This window comes from Protopterus annectens, chromosome 1.part1, assembly GCF_019279795.1.
Source record: "Protopterus annectens isolate FY-2018-M chromosome 1.part1, PAN1.0, whole genome shotgun sequence".
NCBI lineage: Eukaryota > Metazoa > Chordata > Ceratodontiformes > Protopteridae > Protopterus > Protopterus annectens.
The window spans coordinates 995,870,090-995,891,292 of NC_056726.1; the positions used below are offsets into that span (position 1 = coordinate 995,870,090).

Genomic DNA, 21,203 nt, shown 5'->3' on the forward strand with positions numbered 1-21,203 from the left:
AGGGCCACAGTGGAAACCACCTTAGGCATAAATGTAGGGTTTGTCCTCAGAGAAACCCTGTCTGGATGAAAAATGATGAAAGGTTCCACAGCCATGAGTGCTTGTAACTCTGAGACTCGCTTTGCAGAGGTTATGGCTAGAAGCAGAACTGTTTTCCAGGATAAGAATTTAATATCCACTGTTGATGCTGGCTCAAAAGGAGGCAGTGTGACTTCTTCCAAAACATAATTGAGGTCCCAGGCCGGAATTGGTGCTCTCCTGAGGCCTAATGTTTTTGGCCCCTCTGAGGTACTGCCTTATTAAAGGATGAGAAAAGATAGGTGGTTCCGTATTGTAATGTGCAGAAATGGCAGAGGCATGAATCTTAACTGATGAGAAAGAAAGGCCTTTGGTTCAGCATCTCAGTTAGGTATTGTAAAATCTGAGGAATATTTGGTACAAGCGTGTCCAGTCCTTGTGCCTATTTCCAAGCACAGAATCTCTTCCATTTTTCTGCATAAGATTTTCTGGTACTGGGCCTCCTGGCCTCCAAGATTACATCCACAACAGCTTTTGAAAGAGTTTACTGAATGGCTACATTATCTGCCACACTGCCAGATTTAAGGTCTTGAGTTGGCTGCGCAGGATCTGACTGTTTTGTTGGGTCAGCAAGTGAGAAGTTTGAGGCAATATCCATGCTGGACCTTGAGACAAGCTCTTTAGGAATGGGCACCAGTGCTGACGTGGCCAGTCTGGTGCAATCAGAATCATTTTTGGATTCTCTTGTCTGACCTTTAGGAGTACTCTGGGAAGGAGAGGTAGTGGGGGAAAAGCATATACTGTTAGATTTTTCCAGCTGAATGATAGGGCGTCCACTTTCCATGCTTGCTTGTGTTAAATCCTTGTGCAAAATCTCTGCAATTGACAGTTGTGAGGGGAGGCAAATAGATCTATGTCTGGGCATCCCCATTTCCTTATTATCATCCTGAAGACTTGTGGATCCAGTTTCCATTCGTGGGGATCCATGAGGTTTCTGCTTAATTTGTCTGCCAAGAGTATTTGTTTTTCCTGGCAGGAATTGTGCTTTCAGGTGAACTTGAAAAGCCAATGCTGTGTCCCAGAAGGTCATTGCTTGTCTGTAGAGGGGGTAGGAATGAGTACCTCCCTGCTTGTTTATGTACCACATGACCGTAGTGTTGTCTGTCTTTATCAGTAATTGTCCTGGATGAAGCAGGTTCTTGAAAGCTTTCAGGGCATTTTGAACTAGCATCTCTTTTTGATTGATGTGAAGATGCATCTGGTTTGCAGGCCATGTTCCCTGAATACATTTTCCTGCCATATGGGCACCCCAGGCATAATCTGATGTATCCGTTGTCAGTGTCTGTCTGGCTGTGGGTAAACCGCATAATCTGATGTATCCGTTGTCAGTGTCTGTCTGGCTGTGGGTAAACTGGCTGTGGGTAAACTGAACGGCAGACCCTTGTTGCGGTGACAGGTTTCTGCCCACCATCGAAACTCCTGTTGTAGGCAGAGAATGAGTGCAATTACTGTCTACAAGCTGTGGCAATGCTGAGTCCAAACACTTTTCACATACCATTGTAGTTTCCTCATATGCAGTCTGGCATATGGAATTAGTAGAATGCAGGATGCCATGAAACCCAAGGCCTGTAGGATTTTCCTTGCAGATAAGTGGGTTTTTGTTGCCAATTTCTTGAAATAAGTAGTCAGTTCTTTTTGCTTGTCTGGCGTGAGATAAGCCATCTGGGCAGTTGTATTTAAGCTTGCACCCAGGAATATTATCTCTTGAGAGGGCACTAGTTTTGATTTATTTTCATTTACTGTGTACCCTAGGCCAATTAGTAATCTTTTTACAAACGCCAGATGCTTTAGAAGAGTGTCTTTTGTTCTCTGCTTGAATTAGGCAGTCGTCCAAGTAGGGATATATTTGAATTCCTTTTTGTCTGCAAAACGCAATTACTGGTGCCAGGCATTTTGTAAAGACCCTGGGCGCAGTAGATAAGCCAAAGGGCAGTGCAGAGAATTGGTAATGCATTGAGCCAGCTATGAATATGAGGTATCTTCTGCAAGATTGTCTGATTGGGACATGCAGGTATGCCTCTTTTAGGTCCAAAGTTACGAGCCAAGCTCTCTTACCCAGCATGGGCAGTAGCTGCTGAAAAGTCAACATCTTGAATTTTGGAACTTCCAGAAATGTATTTAGTATAGACAGGTCCAGAATTGGTCTCCAGGTTTTGTCCTTCCTAGGTACTAGGAAAAGTAAGGAGTAAAATCCTTGCCCCTGCTCTTGTTGTGGTACTTGCTGAATGGCCCTCATGTCCATGAGGGCTGTAATTTGTTTTTGTGCCTCTGCCCTTTAATTGTGTGGCAGGTCTGGCATGCCCCTTGACCTTGGTAGAGTGTGAAAATGGAACCTGTAGCATTGCGACACTGTTCAGAACCCATTTGTCTTGGGTAACCATTTGCCAATTTGATGAAAAAAGTGCTAGTTTTCCCCCTAAGGGGGCTGTCAAAAGAAAACTGCTTGTAACTGGTAGAGGAAAATCATTGGGACTGTTTCCTGTAAGGCTGTGATTTGTCTTCTCCGCTTTTGGAGGTAGGAGCACCTCACTGTTTAGGCCTGTATGAGCCTTGGGGCTGAGATCTGCCTCTGGGACGCCTGTATCTGACTCTTTGTGGTCTGTCTGAGACTGGAAAGGACCAATTTTTAGAAGGCCAGTTCCTGCTAAACCTGGATGGCTGTACCTGTAAGAAATCCTTGACTGCATGGATTTTGTTTTATCCTCCATTTTTTTCAACACCTCTTCTGCTTTAGTACCAAACAAAGTATCATGCTGAATTGGTGCATCTAATAATTTTGCTTTAACATGATCAGGCAGATTCTGTTCCTTTAACCAAGAATGCCTTCTAATAACAGAACCTGTAACAGTGGCCCTGCAAGAGGCCTCCAGTGAATCATAACCACATTGCAAAGTATGCTTTCCCACTTGTTCAGTTGCATGCAATAAATCCTGCAATTCCTTGTTCTCTGAACATTCAGTATTTGTCAACATTTTCTGTAAGTAGTGACATTAAATATTGCTGATATTTAAGCACATGAAATTGACAATTTAAAGCCCTTACAGCCAGGGTGGCAGAAGTGTAAACTTTTTTCCATCTGTCTAGAGCCCTAGAATCCTTATCAGAAGAGGGGACAGGGTTTTTTTTGCAGTGGAAGCTTTAACCCCCTTGGGACCCTGACACATAGTTTCTGGGTCAGCAGTGGGGTTTTTATATACGAATTTATGAGAATCCGGGATCCTGTTGTATCTGTCTGGCTTAGCAGGTGCAGGGGGTAAAGAGTCAGGGGAGAGTCCAGACTCTGAAAATACATCATCTACAATGTCTAGAACAGGTGGAATAGCAAGGGGTCTGTGCTGAAGAAGAAGCAGGAAGTCTCTGAGCCTTTTCTTAGACTCAGAATAATCTTGGCTCTCCCAATGGAAATGCTCCCTCATAGTATGCAGTGTTTCCCCAAAAGAACAGTCCTCAGGAGGAGAGGCTAAAGGAATGGATTCTTCAGCATCAGAATCCTCATAGGGAAGCATGGATTAATCCTGTTCAGAAGGGGAAATAGATACATGATCAGAAGAATCATACTCTGTCTCTTGCATAGGCCTTTTATCAGGAGGAAGATGGGAGCCCCTGATCAAAGTAATTAGGTCTTCGGCCATTTTGAGCATCTGTTTTTTAGGCATGGAAGTCTGAATAGGAGAATGCTGTACTTGTTTCTTTGTCTTTAGAGCTGCTTTAGTCTTTGAAGCTGAAGATGGCTTAGTTGTGTAGGTCTGAAGACACCCTCAGAAGCCGATGCCTGCTCATTGGCTCCGGACCCATCTGAGGGACGGATTTCCGAGTGTCCAACACCTTGAGTTTCCAGAGGCCCAGTCGGCTCCACGTGGGAGCCGGTAGCGGGCGCCAGGGGCAGCGAAAGCGCCTCACTGAGAACCGGCGACTGGCCTAGAAGAGGCTTCTTCGTCGGTTTTGGACCTCGGATGCCAATCCTTGTCCTTGCGTTTTTTGTAAACTCCGGTTGTCGGCTGTTCCTCTGGCATTATATAATTAAATCTTCAGCCAAAGTAATGAAATGCAAAATCGAACCGACACTCGTTAGTGTGTTGGTTGAATCTAGCACAAAACCGACAGCTAGCAACGTTGTGATCAGGGCCTAGGCAAGGAATACAGTAAGAGTGAAAATCCTTAGGAGGTATTTGCTTCCCACAAGAAATACAATTGTTAACTTTCTCTGTCTGGAGCAAGAAAAAAGTCAAGGAATGGAAGGACACAAAGTTGATTACATTTCCTAATGGTCTTAGTTTTGCCCAAGTAAAACCTTAACTGCTTGTGGACATCAAGGGAGTGCAGTATTCTCTCACTGTCATTTGTAGGAGATGGAAAGAAGGTGAGTAAGTGAATGGACTGACTCAGTGACAGCTTTTGACCAGTTTAGTCATGAAGGAGGGGTGAGTGTGCAACCTGTCTTTGTGGAAGACAGTGCAGGAATGGTATGCCATGAGCGCCTGCAATTCGAGACCCTTCTGGTTGAAGTGAGGGCTACCAACAGGACTGTTTTCCATGTGCACATCTGGAGGGATGCAGAGTTGGCTGTCTCAAAGGGGGCCAGTCTAAGTTTTCCAGGATATATTTTAGGTCCCAAGGCAGTGGGATTGGCCTCCTTGGTGGTTTTATGTGCAGGACCACTTTCAAAAATAATTTAACATCCAACCTGGAGAGTAGAGGAGGGTCCAAGGGTAAGCATGCAAGGATGGCAGATAAGTGAAAGGTCTGTCTGTATGAGCTCACACGCACAGATTAAAACAAGAGGAACATCCGCTTGAAAGGGATCCCTATGTCTTCAGAGACACCATTTGGAGAACCTTTGCCATTTGGAAATGGAGGAGCTCCTTGTGCTGGGTTTCCTGGCCTCCTGCAGACTAGAGAGCATGTCTTCGGTGTAGCTGTGTCTGAAGGGGACTAAATGTTTATCACCCAGAGGGTTAAGCACAGCATCTCCAGGTGTGGATGGATGAGAATTACCTTCTGTTGTGTGAGCAGATCCACCTTGTAAGGCAACTTGTGGTGACTGCCCTTAGCAAGGGATTGAAGAAGGGGGAACCAATGCTGCCTTCGTCAACAGTGACTCACTAGCAAGATTTTCGGCATGTCCCTTCTGATTTTCAGGAGGACTTACTGAATGAGAGGAAAGGGAGAGAACGCATACAGAAACAGTTCCTTCCATGAGATGGTGAAGGCATCCACTCTCCATGCTAGAGGGGAAGGATCCTTAGTACAAAAGTATCTCAACTGTCTGTTTTGGGGGGAGGCAAATAAATCTATTTCTGGTTTTCCCCCACTAGTGAACAATGTGTAGGAATACATCTCTGTGTAACATCCACTTGTGATGCAGAGCAAATGATCTGCTGAAAGCATCCGCTTGGTGGTTGTCCTGGGATGGGATATAAACTGCCTGCAGAGACATCTTGGTCCGTGAAGCTAATTCCCAAATTTGCAATGCTAGCCTTCAGAGAAGGTTAAGACCTGGTCCCCCCTTGTTTGTTGATGTATCACATAACAGTGGTGTTGTCTGAAGATTTCAAGGAGGCCTGGCTGTAATAGAGGGAGAAAGGCCTTCAGGGCAAAGTGAACTGCTGTCATCTCCCTTACATTGATGTGTTTTTTCCGTAGGGATGCTTGCTAGAAGGCTTGCACTCTGAGGCCCTTAATGGTAGACCCCCAGCCAAGATGAGGCATCTGTGTGCATCCATTGAGATGGTGCACTGGGTTGAAGGGGTAAACCTGGGTTCATCTGTTGAATCCACCACTTCAGTTCTGTTTCTAGGCAAGGTAGGAAGGGCATTCGGACGTCTAGACGGTGGCTGTGTTGGGACCAGACATTCTTCAGATATCACTGTAATTTCCTAATATGCATCCTGGCTAGTGGCAACATAGGTACTGTGGCTGCCATAAGGCCCAGTAGGTGCATGAGATGTCTGGCAGACAGGTGGATGACCTGGAGAAGGTCCTGTAAGTGGTTGATCAGGGAAGTCACTCACTTTGTCCTGAGGGAGGAAGGCCTTCATCAGGTCTGTCCGAATCCTGCATCCCAGGAAGATTTTACATGGACTCTGGTATCTGGGCCAGCTGAAGGCGACCACAACAGGGACAACCCACAGGTGATGACTGCAACAGTGAAACACTAAGAACATCTGTAGATTTTCAAGGAAGTCTTCCTTTTCTGCAGGAATGAGAATGTCACTCAGGTAGAGGCAAATTTGAATGCCCTTGGCCCTGCAGTAGGCTATGGCTGGAGCAAGGCACTCGGTGAAGACCCTTGATGCAGTGGATAAACCAAAGAGCAAGGCAGTAAATTGAAAGTGTGAACAGGGTCCAGCAAAACGTAGGTACTTCCTGTGGTTGGTATGTATGGGAATGTGTGGGAATGTGGAGGTAAGCCTCCTTCAAGTCCAGTGGCCATGAATGCCTTGGGTGGCAACAGTGGAAGCAGGTATTGGAAAGAAAGCATTCTGAAGGAAGGGACTTGAAAGAGGTTTAAGAAATATAAATCCAGGATTGGCTCCATGGCCCATCCTTTTTTGGTACCAGAAATAGCCTGGAGTACAAACCCTATCCCCTTTTTGGCCTGGTGGAACAGGTTCTATGGTTCCCTGAACCAGAAGATCCTGGATAATATGAGGAATTAGGTGGAGTTGGTTCTTCGGTGGAAAGGGAATGCTCTGTGGTGTGGGTTTTTCCTGCCAAGATAGGAAATATCCTTTTTCCACTATAGCCAGAACCCAATGGTCTGAGCTGATTTCTTTCCAGAGGGACAGACAGCGAGGGAGGTGGGATGAGAGGTGGAGGTGATCGAAGCAGTCAAGCATTATTATTTTTTTCCAGAAAGGGCTGTCTGTGGGTGGGCTGAGAAGGGGCTGTCCTAGAAGAGGATTGCCTACTTGTCTCTTTCCGATGTCTGGAAGATGAAGGGGTGGCAGTGGTGAGGGCTCTTCTTACTCAGGTAGTCTTAGGGTAATTCCTGTAATATTTTGGTATTGGGGAGACAAGCAAGTGTTTAATATCTTGGAGTTCCTTATTCTTCTCCTGTAAGTTCTTAAACAGTTCTGCAGATTGTTCCCCAAACAGAAGATTATGATCTAGTGGGGAATCCAGAAATATGGATTTAAACTATTCAGGCAGTGACTGGAGCCTAAGCCATGAGTATCTGCATAGAGACGCCTCTGCTGCACCCTAACTGCATCTAATAGATTGCCATGCAACTTGAGATGCCAGGGGCAGTTTAGATGCTCCTTCGTATTTCTTACGTCTTATTAGGAGAATCAGGCAAGGAGGACAGTAGGGTTTGTAGCTTTGGATACCAAATGCAGGGTATATTTTACCATATGGGTTTGGTAATTAATTGCCCTAAAAGCTAGGGTGGAAGAAGTGTACATCTTCTTACCCAGCCTGTCCGTTACTTTGCTATCTTTGTCCAAAGTTTTGTCTGGAGCTAAAACTACCACTGCGGGGTCTGACAACAGGGCCTTCAGTAGAAATTTGTGGTCATCAGGGACCTCGTAGAAACAGTCAGATCTTTTGGGAGCAGGTGGTTGAGCGTCAGGGTTTTGTGAAACAGATGCAAATGCAACTGAAGCTATGTAGAAAATAAAATACTCCATCCATAGAATAGTATCAACCTTCTACTATAAATAATTTGTTTGCTAATGCAAAACATAGGCAGCAACATAAAATGACTCACCTTTTGCCAGATGTCTTCAAATTGCTCTACCCCTTCAGAGACTTTCTTTAAACACCGATCAATCTCACCTACGGCAGACATCAGAGAGGAGCAGCTTAAAACACAGATTCAAGTGCAAGCAATTTCTGCTAAAAGTCTTTACTACAAAATGAGACAGACAATGCCAAGCAGTTAAAACCATGGGTTCAATAATGGAACACAATCACTTCTGCAAGATAATAAAAGTACAGTTGTGTACACTTACCATAAATGTAGATGTTCGAGTGTATTCACTGTTGCAGTCATCACTTTTGGGTTATCTGCCTGCAGGTGGCCCCCAGCCGGCCTGAATACCAGAGTCTTGGGATTTCTGCGCCAGATGCTGTCGCTTCTTCCATGACGTCAGGTCGTCAGGGGAATAAAACATGCAGCCAACGTCATTACATCAGTTTTTCTTACCCCAGATGTCAGGTGCCCCCAAAACAAGAAGCAATTACATGGTATGGAACACCCTCCGCAAAAAGCAAACACCAATGATATTTTTTATTTTATTTTTTTTATTTAACATTTGTTGACCGGGAAAGTCCGACTAGGTTCCACAGAGCCTATTTTCAGCAGAAGCCCAGGGAGAAATGCTCCAGATGCACGTCTTTGGAATGTGGGAGGAAACCGGAGTACCCGGAGGAAACCCACACGAACACAGGGAGAACATGCAAACTCCACACAGAAGGCACCCCAGCCGAGAATTGAACCAGAGAACCTCTTGCTGTGAGGCGACAACGTTAACCGCTGCACCACTGCGCCGCCCAATAAGATATAAGATATGCCAAACAAAAAAGACAGGTAGAAGTAAAGAAAAGTCAGGGGCTGGAGGGAGAGTAACCAGGACTGCAACAGTTAATACACTCGAACATCTACATTTATGGTAAGTGTACACAACTGTACTATGTTCTTCGTGCTTCACTGTTGCAGTCATCACATCTGGGTTGATTCCTAAACCTAAGGAAGGGTGGAGGCAGTTAAGAAGCATTAGGGCTGGCAATCAGGCCCTGTAAGACTGCTGTGGCAAATCCAGGCCTGGATTTAGAAAAGATAGGCAAGTGGTAATGCTTGGTGAAAGTGTGTACAGAGCTCCAGGTTGCAGCTTCCAGGATGTCCTGGTAGGGACTTCTCTGAGGAATGCTGTAGAAGTTGATGCAGCCCTAGTGGAATGTATCCTGATCCCCAGTGAGGTAGGTTTCCCATGGTGTTTGTAGCAGAAATGGATGCAGTGTGCTATCCATTTAGAGATGGTTTGCTTTGAAATGGCCTTGCACTCTGTCCCTGCAGCAAAGCTGACTAGAAGCTGGTCAGATTTTCTGAAAGGCTTAGTCCTGTCCAGATGGAACCTGAGCTGCCTGTGCACGTCCAGGGAGTGTAGGATCCTTACCCCCTTTAGTCTGATGATTAGGGAAAAAGGTTGGCATATGAATGGATTGGTTTAAAGCCACACTAGATACTACCTTGGGCATGAATGATGGGTTAGTCCTGAGGGGAACCTTGTCCACATGGAAGACAATGAAGGGTTCCACAGCCATAAGGGCCTGCAATTCAGACACTCTTGTTGGTGAAGTGATGGCTAGAAGAAAGCTGTTTTCCAAGAGAGGAATTTAACTCTGCAGGTTCAAAGGGCGGAAGCGTGAGCTTTTCCAATACAAAGTTAAGGTCCCAGACAGTTTTGGCTCCTCTCAGGAACTGTTTGACCAGAGGATGAGAGAAGAGGGGTGGCTCAGTATTATAATGAGCTGAGATGGCAGACGCATGAATCTTAATTGAAGAGAAGGACAGGCCTTTGTGGAGTATTTCTGTTAAGTAATCTAATATATGAGGTAAGCTGGGCACAGTTGTGTCCATTCTCTGAGACTGGCTCCAGGAGCAGTATCTTTTCCACTTTTCCAAATAGGATTTTCTAGTACTAGGCCTCCTTGGCTCAAGAATGACATCCAGCACCTGCTTACTGAGAGAGTTGCTGGTGATGAGTTCAGGGGATGAGCCAGGCTGCTAGGTTCAGGGTCTTCAGCTGAGGGTGCAAAATCTGGACCTCCTGCTGGGACAGCAGGGAAAGCGTCTGAGGCAGGTGCCATGGTGGCACTACTGTTAAACTGCAAAAGAGGGTACTAGTGCTGGCATGGCCAGCCTGGTGCAATCAGGATTGTCCTTGACTTGTCGTGTTTGATCTTTAGTAGAACCTTCGAGAGGAGGGGCAGAGGGGGAAAGGAACACATTGAGAGGCTTTCCCAGGTAAAGGACAGGGCATCCACTTCCTAAGCTTGGCTGTGGGGAGTTCTGGTGCAATACTTGCTCAATTGATAGTTCTGAGGGAAAGCAGAGAGGTCAACCTCTGGTGCCCTTCACCTGTTCCTCAAAAGCTTGAATATTTTGGGTTCCAGTTTCCACTCGTGTGGGTCCATGAGATTTCTGCTTGTCATCTGCCAGTGAATTTAGTTTTCCTGGCAGGAACAGAGTTTGCAGGTGCACTTGGTTGCTCAAGGCTGTATTGCACAGAGCCATGGCTAATCTGCAGAGTGGTTAGGAATGGGTTCCCCCCTGCTTGATTATGTACCACATAACTATGGTGTTGTCTGTCTTTACCAATAATTGTCCTGAAAGAATAAGGCCTTTGAAGGCTGTCAGAGCATTCTGTACAGTTAACATTTCTTTTTGATTGATATGCAGGTGCATTTGCTTTGGGCTCCATTTGCCTTGAATGAATTGTCCTGCCATGTGAGCCCCCCATACATACTTTGATGAGTCTGTTGTTAGGGTTTGGGCGGCAGGGGGTTGAGTGAAAGGGAGTCTCTTGTTGTGGTAGCAGGCCTCTGCTCACCAAAGGAACTCTGTCCTTAGGCAAAGAATGATAGGAATCATTGTTTCCAGGTCCTGAGAATGTTGACACCAGAGACTTTTTAAGTACCACTGAAGTTTCCTCATATACAGTCTTGCATATGGAATTAGTAGAATGCAAGAAGCCATGAACTCTAGGGCTTGCAGTTTTTTTCTTGCAGATAGCGGAGTTTTGGTGGGCAGAAGACTGAAGTAGTTTGTCAAATAAATTTGTTTTCCTGGAGTGAGGAATGCCATCTGGGAAGTTGTGTTCATGCTTGCTCCCAAGAATACAATCTGTTGGCTGGGTATCAGATGTGATTTCTTTTCAGTGACGGTGTACCTCAGTGAAGTTAGAAGTCTCTTTACAAATGTCAGGTGCTGTAGTAGCAATTTCTAACAGTCCGCCTGAATCAGGCAATTGTCCAAGAATGGGTAAATTTGAATTCTTCTCTGCCTGCAATATGCAATGGCTAGAGCAAGGTATTTTGTGAATACCATGGGCGCAGAAGATAAGCCAAAGGGGAATGCAGAGAACTGATGGTGCATAGAGCCAGCTCTGAAACGTAGGTATTTCCTGCAAGATTCCCTTATGGGAATGTGCAGATAAGCTTCTTTTAAGTCTACGGTTGCCAGCCAGCAGTCCTTGGCTAGCATAGGAAGCAGCCGTGGAGAGCAAGCATTTTGAATTTTGGAACCACCAAGAAGGTGTTGAGAATACACAGATCCAGGATAGAACACCAAGTGTTTTCTTTTCTGGGTACTACAAACAGTCTGGAATAAAAACCTTGTCCCCTTTGTTGTGATAGGACAGGCTGAATAGCCTTGATACCGAGAAGAGAAAGTACTTGCTTTTGGGCCTCTGCCCACTAGTTTGGGGGGGAAGTCTGTCCATCCGTTTGGGGTTGGGAGTCAGGAGAACTGGAATCTGTATCCCTGGGAAAGAACGTTTAAGACCCATCTGTCCTGGGTAATGTACTCCCAGTTTTTGGCATGCAAGGCAAGTTTCCCTCCTAAAGCTGCACGTTCTTGGGCAAGGCTTGGAAGAGTTAAGGTACGTCTTTGTGAGATTCTACCATAGGATGGCTGTTTACCACTACCTGTTTTGGATGTGGGTGTACTCCATTGCTTAGATCTTTGCATACCCTGAGACTGTAGTCTTGGTGGTCTGCTGCCCCTGGGTTTGGACTGAGAAGGTCTGGGAGGGACTGGAAAAGGCCAGTTTTTTGAAGGCCAATGCTTACTGAATCTAGGTGGCTGAACTTCTAAAAAATCTCTAACAGTTTGCATAGATTTAGCTTTTTCCTCCATCCTTTTGAGGACGACTTCTGCTTTACTGCCAAATAGACACTCTTGGTTTAATGGTGCATATAGCAATTTTGCTTTGACATGGTCTGGCAAGTTTTGTTCCTTAAGCCAAGCATGCCTTCTAAGAACAAACCCAGTGACAGCAGCCCTGCAAGATGCTTCTAAGGCATCAAAACCACATTGCAAAGTACGTTTACCATCTTGATTAGCAAAATGCATTAACTCTTGTAAATCTTTATGTCCTGCACAATCAGGAATCATCATTATTTTCTGTTTAATTAGTTCCATAATATGTTGCTGATAATTTAACATATGAAACTGGCAATTTAAAGCCCTGATGGCAAGAGTAGCAGAGGTGTACAACGTCTTAACCCATATGTCTAAAGCCCTAGAATCCCTGTCCGAAGGGGTAAGATTTTTGGCCGTTGTAGCCTTAATGCCTTTAGGTTCCTGGGAAATGGTCTCTGGATTCGCAGCAGGATTCTTAAAGAGGAATTTGTGGGAGTCGGGTATTCTATAGTACCCGTCAGGTTTCCTGGGAGCTGGAGGCAAAATATCAGGGGTAAAGCTGGATTCCAGCAAGACACCATCTACAATTTCCAGAACTGAAGGGAAAGCCAGAGGCCTGTGCTGAGGCAAGTTTAAAAATTCCCCGAGTCTCTTTTTGGACTGACAGCAGTCCTGGCTCTCCCAGCGGAAATGCTCTCTACAGGAATGCAAGGTTTCACCAAAAGAAAATTCTTCTGGTGGGGTAGCAGAGGGAGTGGAATCCTCTGCATCCAAACCTCATAGGTAGGTAAGGGCAAGTCCTGGTAATCAGAAGGGTCAGAGTTATCAGACTCCTGATCAGAAGAATCAGAAGGAAAATCAGTTCTTGGTCTTTTTGAGAGAGAAGGCTGACTTCCTCTAATTAAAGTAATAAGGTCTTCAGCCATTCTAAGCATTTGTTTTTGTGGCATGTGGACCTGAGAATGCACTTTGGTCGTCTGTTTCCTAGGCGTAATGCAAACTTTAGACCTGAGAAATTCGATATTTTTGGTTTGAAGTGAAGTCGTCGGTTTAATATGAAAATCGGAAGGCCTGAATACACCCTCAGAAGCCAGTGCCTGCACAGCAGCTCTGGACCCATCCAAGGTAGAGACATCCGCAGGTTCCATAGTCAAAGAAGCATCTCGTGGCATACCAGACTCCGAATAGGTGTCAGTAAGGCCTGCAAATATGTAGAAGCAGGTATGAGGGGCTGCAAAAGTACCTCACTGAGCACCGGCGGACTGGCAACTAGCTTAAAGGTAGCGTCGTCAGCAGTTTTGGACCTATGCGATCTGTCTCTGTCTTTATCCTTATGTTTTTTTCGGAAGATCAGTAGTCGGATGGCTTATCGAAGCCATTTCGGAATATTGAGATCAAGAGCGAAGGAATTTAGCGACAAAAATAGCCCGACGGTGAATATTTCAGGCATTGAACAAGGCACAAAACCAACAACGAGTGACGTCGTGGTCTGGGCCTAAACAGGTGACACAGTAAGAATGAAAATCTCTGTAAGGTATTTGCTTTCCACAGGCAAGGCAATTATTTTTTCTGCCATCGGTTAGAGCAAGAAAAAAGGATCCCCAACGGGGTACTTATCTTTTAGAAAACTTCAGGTCTGAAATTCAAAAAAACAAAAATTTGAGGAGGCGGCTAACCGGCACTTGTGAACTGCTTCTGCTTCGCACGGCAAGAAAGACTGATGTAATGGCATCGGCTGCATGTTTTATACCCCTGACGACCTGACGTCATGGAAGAAGCAACAGTATCTGACGCAGAAATCCCAAGACTCTGGTATTCAGGCTGGCTGAGGGCTACCTGCAGGCAGATAACCCAAATGTGATAACTGCAACAATGAAACATGAACACCTGCCTACCTCAAAGTCATTCACAAAGGCAGCAGTCCTGAACCTCCACAGAGACAGCACAAGTTAAATACCTTAAAGTAGAAACCTCAAGAAAGATCCCAAGTCAACGAAAGTGCTGTGTTGAAAGTCTACCTGCCATCATCTTAGTAAATCCCTTACCTAACGTGACTCGCACAAGGACTGGCCCTCCAGCACAATGTTCAGTCCTGAAAAGTCATATGGAACCTTACATATGTGGGGGTGGTTAGGAGCCAATCATCTAAATATAGAAACACTTGGAATCCCTTGAGCCTCAGGTGAGCAGCTAGCACCACCATGCAGTTGGTGAACACGTGGGGGGCTGTAGCATATTCAAAGGGCTGTGCTCTGAACTTGTAATAACTGGCTCCCAGCCAGAAGTGCAGATATCTCCTGGAGCATCTGTCTGCTTTTATGTGCTAGTACGAGTCCTAGAGATCAATCGACCACATCCAGTTGTCCTTGCGGAATGGCAGAATGGACTGACCCATAACCATTTGGAACCTTGTTTTCTTTATGTACTCGTAACTTGCCGAGATTCAGAATGGGTCTTAGGTCCCCTGTCTTTTTCCGCACTAAAAAGAAATTGGGAGTAGATACCAAATCCTCTTTCTTCGGTTTGGACCTCCTGGATGACTGTTTTGTAGCAGCTGCTGAGTTTCCTGCACCGCCTGCTTCCAGTGACCGGGTGGCATGTCTGGAAGGTTTCTTGAATACAGAGGCATATGGGAAAAGGGAATATAACCACCTCTGGATATCACACCTAGCACCCAACCAATGTCTGAGTAAACTGGATCCAGGCTTCGGGGTGCAAAGCTAATAGTCCTCCAACCGTTTCCAGAGACGGGCAAGAGCTCCTGAGGAATGCTGGCAGGGTTTATTGGAAGGGGGGAGGTTCTCTAAAGCCCTGGTTCTGCAAAACCCCTCTGCCGGGGTGTCTACCATCAAAGCCTCCTCTCCTCTGCCTCTAGAGGAGGGTTTTACCTGCTGGTCATGGAAAGGCACTTGGGACTTGCAGAAAGTACAGTTGTATACACTTACCATAAATGTAGATGTTAGAGTGTATTCACTGTTGCAGTCATTACATTTGGGTTATCTGCTTGCAGTAACCCTAAGTCGGCCTGATTAACAAAGTCTTGGGTCCTATGTCAGTTGCGGTCTCTTCTTCCATGACGTCAGGTCGTCAGGGGTATAAAATATGCAGCCGACGTTATTACATCAGTTTTTCTTGCCCCAGATGTCAGGTGCACCCTTAATGGGAAGCAATTAAATCTATAAATATACAAGGTTATACCTCAAACAAAAAAGCAAATACACCAAAAAGCTCTTAAGCATTGAAAAGGAGAGAAGAGGTATAGCCAAAAGAAGTCAGGAGGCTGGAGGGAGGGTAACCAGGACTGCAACAGTGAATACACTCTAACATCTACATTTATGGTAACTGTACACAACTGTGCTAAGTTCTTCGTGTTTCACTGTTGCAGTCATTACATTTGGGCAGATTCCCAAAGCTAAGGATGGGAGAAGGAATTTAGATAGCATTAGGACCAGCTATAAGGCACTGCAAAACTGAAGTGGCAAAGTCAGCTCTGGATTTAGAGAAAATTGGCAAATGTTAATGCTTGGAGAAAGTATGTACAGAACTCCAGGTAGCAGCTTATAGGATGTCCCTGGTAGGTACGCCTCTGAGAAAAGCTGTAGAGGTAGATGCAGCCCTGGTTGAGTGGGATCTGATCCCCTGTGGGATAGGTTTTCCATGGTGCTTATAGCAGAAATGAATGCAATGGCCTATCTATTTGGAGATGATACACTTTGAAATAGCCTTCCCCTCTGTCCCTGCAGCAAATGCCACCAGCAGTTGTTCAGATTTCCTTTGAGGTTTAGACCTGTCAAACAGAATCTAAGTTGTCTGTGCAGTATCCGTTTCCCTTTGTTTTGTGGATTAGGTGAGAAGGTAGGCTAATGAATGGACTGATTAAAGACCACACTGGATACCACCTATGGCATGAAAGAGGGCTTGGTCCTGAGGGACACAGTGTCCACATGAAAGATTATGAAAGGCTCCACTGCCATAAGGGCCTGTAATTCAGATACCCTTCTTGCTGAAGTGATGGCTAAAATGGAAGCCGTTTTCCAAGAAAGGAATTTTAAATCTGCAGTAGCAGCTGGCTCGAAAGGAGGAAGGGTGAGTTTCTCCAATACAAAGTTAGGGACCTAGGATGGAGTTGGAGCTCTCCTGGGTGGTCTTAAATTTTTGGCCCATCTGAGGAACTGCTTGAGCAGTGGGACATAGAAGAGGGGAGGATCTGTGCTATAATGAGCTGAAATGGCTGAGGCGTGAATTTTTATTGAGGAAAAAGACAGGCCCTTGTGAAGCATCTCAGTTAAGTATTCTAAAATCTGAGGTAAATTGGGCACTGCTGTGCTCATCCCTTGAGATTCGTTCAAAGCACAGAATCTGTTCCATTTTTCAGCATAAGATTTTCTAGTACTAGGCCTTCTTGCCTCTGAAATGACATCCATCACTGGTTTACAGAGGGAAGGTAAAGGAGAGCTTGGGTAATTAGCCAGGCTGCTAGGTTCAGTGTTTGAAGCGGAGGGTGCAGAATCTGGTTCTCCTTCTGAGACATCAGGGTAGGAGTCTGAGGCAGGTTCCATGGGCCCAACAGTGACACACTGCCCAGGGGGGGTACCAGTGTTGGCGTGGCCAGACTGGTGCAATCAAAATCATCCTTGGTTTGTCTTGTTTGATCTTTAGTAGTACTTTGGAGAGCAGAGGCAGAGGAGTAACGGCATAAACGGATAGGTTTTCCCAGCTGACGGACAGAAATCCTACTTTCCAAGCTTCTCTGAGGGGAGTCCTTGTGCAAAATTTTTTCCAAATGGTAGTTCTGGAAGGAGGCAAACAGGTCTATATCTGGGCTCCCCCATTTGCTTGTCAACATGTTGGAAATCCTTGGTTCCAGTTTCCACTCGTGTGGGTCCATGAGGCTTCTGCTTAGTCCATCTGCCAGTGTATTTTGTTTTCCTGGCAGGAACTGAGCTTGTAGATGTACTTGGTAGCTCAAGGCCGTGTTCCACAATGCCATGGCTAGTCTGCAGAGGGGGTAAGAATGCATACCCCCCCGCTTGTTTATGTGCCACATAAGTGGTGTTGTCCGACTTTACCATTAATTGTCCTGGAAAAATGTGGCCCTTGAAGGCTGTTAGAGCATTCTGTATAGCTAACATTTCTTTATGACTGATGTGACGGTGCATTTGAATTGGGTTCCATTTGCCCTGAATGCAGTTCCCTGCCAGGTGAGTCCCCCCTCCATGCATAGTCTGATGTATCTGTTGTTAGGGTTTGGCTGGCAGGGGGGTAGTGTGAATGGTAGTCCCTTGTTTTGGTGGCAGGCCTCTGCCCACCAAAGGAACTCTAGGCGAAGACAAGGAATGATAGGAATCATTGCTTCTAGATCTTGAGAATGTTGACACCATAGGCTTTTTAGATACCATTGTAGTTTCCTCATATGCAGTCTTGCATATGGAATTAGAAGAATGCAGGATGCCATGAACACCAAGGCTTGTAGTATTTGCCTTGCAGATAGCAGGGTTTTTGTGGTCACTTGTTTGAAGCAGGTTGTCAAATAAATTTGTTTCTCTGGCGTGTGGAAAACCATCTGGGAAGTTGTATTCAAGCTTACTCCCAGGAATATAATTTGTAGACAGGGTAGCAGGTGTGATTTCTTTTCGTTTATGGTGTACCCCAGACAAGCAGGCACCCTTTGTACAAAAGCCAGATGATTCAGAAGTATGTCCTGGCTTTCTGCCAGAATTAGGCAATCGTCCAGGTATGGGTATATTTGAATATTTCTTTGCCTGAAAAATGCAATGACTGGAGCTAGGCACTTTGTGAATACCCTAGGCGCAGCAGATAAGCCAAAGGGCAGTGCAGAGAACTGATAGTGCGTGTAGCCTGCTTTGAAGCATAGGTCTCTTCTGCAAGATTCCCTGATTGGGATGTACAGGTATGCTTCCTTTAAATCTAGCGTTGCCAACCAGGCATCTTTGTTTAGTATAGGAAGCAACTGGTGAAGAGTCAGCATTTTGAATTTTGGAATCACCAAAAAGGTATTTAGAGTAGGGAGGTCCATGATAGGACGCCATGAATTGTCTTTTCTGGGTACTAGGGAAAAATCTCGAGTAGAAACCTTGTCCCTTTTCCTCTTCTGGTACCAAATGAATAGCCCCTATGCTTAAGAGAGAGAGTACTTTCTTTTGGGCCTCTGCCCACTGATTTGGGGGTAGATACGGCCAACCACTTGGAGTTGGTAACATGTGGAAGTGAAATCTGTATCCTTGGGACACTATATTTAAAACCCATTTGTCCTGGGTAATGAGTCCCCAGTTCTTTGCATGAAGTGCAATCTTTCCCCCCAAAGGGGAAGTCAGTTTAGAACTGCTTGGAAGTTTTAAAAATAAGTCACTGAGGCAGATTACCATAGGGGGGAGTTTTATTACTCCCAAATTTGGAAGTGCAGGCCCCCCACTGCTTAGTCCTGTGCGTCCCCTGGGACTGAAGCCTGGGTGCTCTGCTGGATCTGGGTTTGGACTGAGAAGGTCTGGGAGAGGCAGGAAAGGACCAATTCTTAGAAGGCCAATGCCTATTAAATCTTGGAGGTTGTACTTCTAAAAAAATCTTTAATAGTTTGCATAGATTTAGCTTTTTCCTCCATCTTTTTAAGAACTTCTTCTGCCTTGTTACCAAACAGGCGGCCCTGATTTAAGGGAGCATCCAGTAATTTCACTTTAACATGATCTGGCAAGGATTCCTCTGCAAGCCAAGCATGCCTTCTAAGTACAGACCCAGTTACCGCAGCCCTGCAAGATGCCTCTAGTGAATCAAAACCACACTGCAATGTATGTTTACCAACTTGTTCAGCAGAATGTATAAAATCCTGTAAATCCTTATCAGCACAATCAGAAATCAATATTATTTTCTGTTTAAGCAATCCAATAATATGCAGCTGATACTTATATGAAACTGGCAATTCAAGGGCCTAATGGCCAAAGTTGCAGAAGTGTATACCTTCTTACCCCATCTATCCAGCGACCTGGAGCCTGTATCAGAGGGGGTAGGATTTCTGGCAGTAGTAGCTTTAATGACCTTGGGTCCCTGCGAAACAGTTTCAGGATCCGCAGTAGGATTTTTAAAAAGGAATTTGTGAGAGTCAGGAACTCTATAATACCTATCAGGTATACTGGAAGCAGGAGGTAAAGAGTCAAGGGCCATGCTAGATTCCGAAAAGGCATCATCAACAATGTCCAGTACAGGAGGGTACAGCTAAAGACCTGTGCTGGGGCAGGAGTAAGAAATCCCTAAGCCTCTTTTTAGAATCAGAGAAATCCTGACTTTCCCAACAAAAAAACTCCCTGAGAGTATGCAAGGTTTCGCCAAAAGAGAAATCCTCGGGGGGGTTGCAGTCATTACATTTGGGTAATCTGCTTGCAGGTTGCCCTCAGTCGGTCTGATTAACAAAGTCTTGGGTCCTGCGTCGGTTGCTGTCCCTTCTTCCATGACGTCAGGTCATCAGGGGAATAAAACATGCAGCCGATGCCAATACATCAGTTTTTCTTGCCCCAGATGTCAGGTGCTCTCCTAATTGGGAGCAAATAAACACAAAAACACAAACGTATACCTCCAACCAAAAGCAAATACACCAAAAAGGCTTTTAAGCATAGTAAAGAAAAGTAGAAGTATAGCCAGAAAAAAACTAGGGGGCTGGAGGGAGGGTAACCAGGACTGCAACAGTGAATACACTCGAACATCTACATTTATGGTAAGTGTACACAACTGTACTATGTTCTTTGTGTTTGACTGTTGCAGTTCATTACATATGAGTAGATTCCCAAAGCTATGGTTGGGAGGAGGAATTTATACAGCATTAGGGCCAGCTATAAGGCCCTGCAAGCCAGCTGTGGAAAAGCCAGCTCAAGATTTAGAGAAAATTGGTAAATGATAATGCTTGGTGAAAGTATGTACAGAACTCCAGGTAGCAGCTTCTAGGATATCCCTGGTAGGAACACCTCTGAGAAAGATTGCAGAAGTAGATGCAGCCCCGGTGGAGTGAGGTCTGATCCCCTGCGGGATAGGTTTTCCATGGTGCTTATAGCAGAAATGAATGCAATGGCTTACCCGTTTAGAAATGGTTTGCTTTGAAATAGCCTTCCCCTCTGCCCCTGCAGCAAATGTTACCAGCAATTGTTCAGATTTTCTTCGAGATTTAGTCCTGTCCAAGTAGAATCTAAGTTGTCTTTGCACATCTAAGGAATGCAGTATCCATTCCCCTTTATTTTGTGGATTGGGAAAGAAGGCTGGCAAATGAATGGACTGAATAAGAGCCACACTGGGAACCACCTTGGGCATGAAGGATGGAACGGTTCTGAGGGACACCCTGTCCGCATGAAAGATGATGAAAGGCTCCACTACCAAAAGGGCCTGTAATTCAGATACCTTTATAGCTGAAGTGATTGCTAAAAGGAAGGCTGTTTTCCAAGAAAGAAATTTTAAGTCTGCAGTAGCAGCTGGCTCGAAAGGAGGTAGAGTGAGTTTCTCCAAAACAAAGTTAAGATCCCAGGCTGGGGTAGGAGCTCTCCTGGGAGAGCTCAAATGTTTGGCCTCTCTGAGATACTGCTTGAACAGAGAATGAGAAAAGAGGGGTGGTTCTTTGTTACAGTGAGCTGAAATAGCTGAGGCGTGCATTTTCATGGAGGAAAAAGACAGGCCCTTATGGAGCATCTCAGTTAAGTATTGCATAATCCGAGGTAAACTGGGCACTACTGTGCTTATCCCTTGAGACTGGTTCCAGGCACAGAATCTTTTCCATTTTTCAGCATAAGATTTCCTAGTACTAGGCCTCCTTGCCTCTAAAATGATATCCATCACAGGTTTACTGAGGGATGGTAAAGGAGATTAAGTAATTAGCCAGGCTGCAAGGTTCAGTGTTAGAAGCTGAGGGTGCACAATCTGGTTCTCTTGTTGAGACAGCAGGGAAAGAGTCTGAGGCAGGTGCCATGGAGATAACCGTGACACAGTGCCCAAGAGGAGGTACCAGTGTTGGCGAGGCCAGTCTAGAGCAATCAAAATAATCCTTGGGTTTGTCCTGTTTGATTTTTAGTAGTACTTTGGACAGCAGAGGCAGGGGGAAAGGCATAGACGGATAGGTTTTTCCAGCAGAAGGACAAAGCATCCACTTTCCAGGCTTGTTTGTGGGGAGTCTTTGTGCAAAATTTGTCCAACTGGTAGTTCCATGGAGAGGCAAACAGGTCTATATCTGGGGTCCCCCATTTGCTTGTCAACATGTTGAAAATCC

At 45.3% G+C, this 21,203-nt stretch overlaps 1 protein-coding gene across 8 annotated transcripts in view; it reads right to left on the bottom strand.

Annotated features, from left to right (window-relative positions):
• CNOT3 (CCR4-NOT transcription complex subunit 3) overlaps positions 1-21,203 on the bottom strand; it is a 2,226,181-nt gene that overhangs the window by 1,287,320 nt on the left and 917,658 nt on the right. For all 8 annotated transcript variants that reach the window (XM_044079494.1, XM_044079487.1, XM_044079515.1 and 5 more), the window contains one exon: positions 7,790-7,857. In XM_044079494.1, the coding sequence (XP_043935429.1) occupies positions 7,790-7,857 (68 nt within the window). The remainder of the gene's footprint in view (positions 1-7,789; positions 7,858-21,203) is intronic.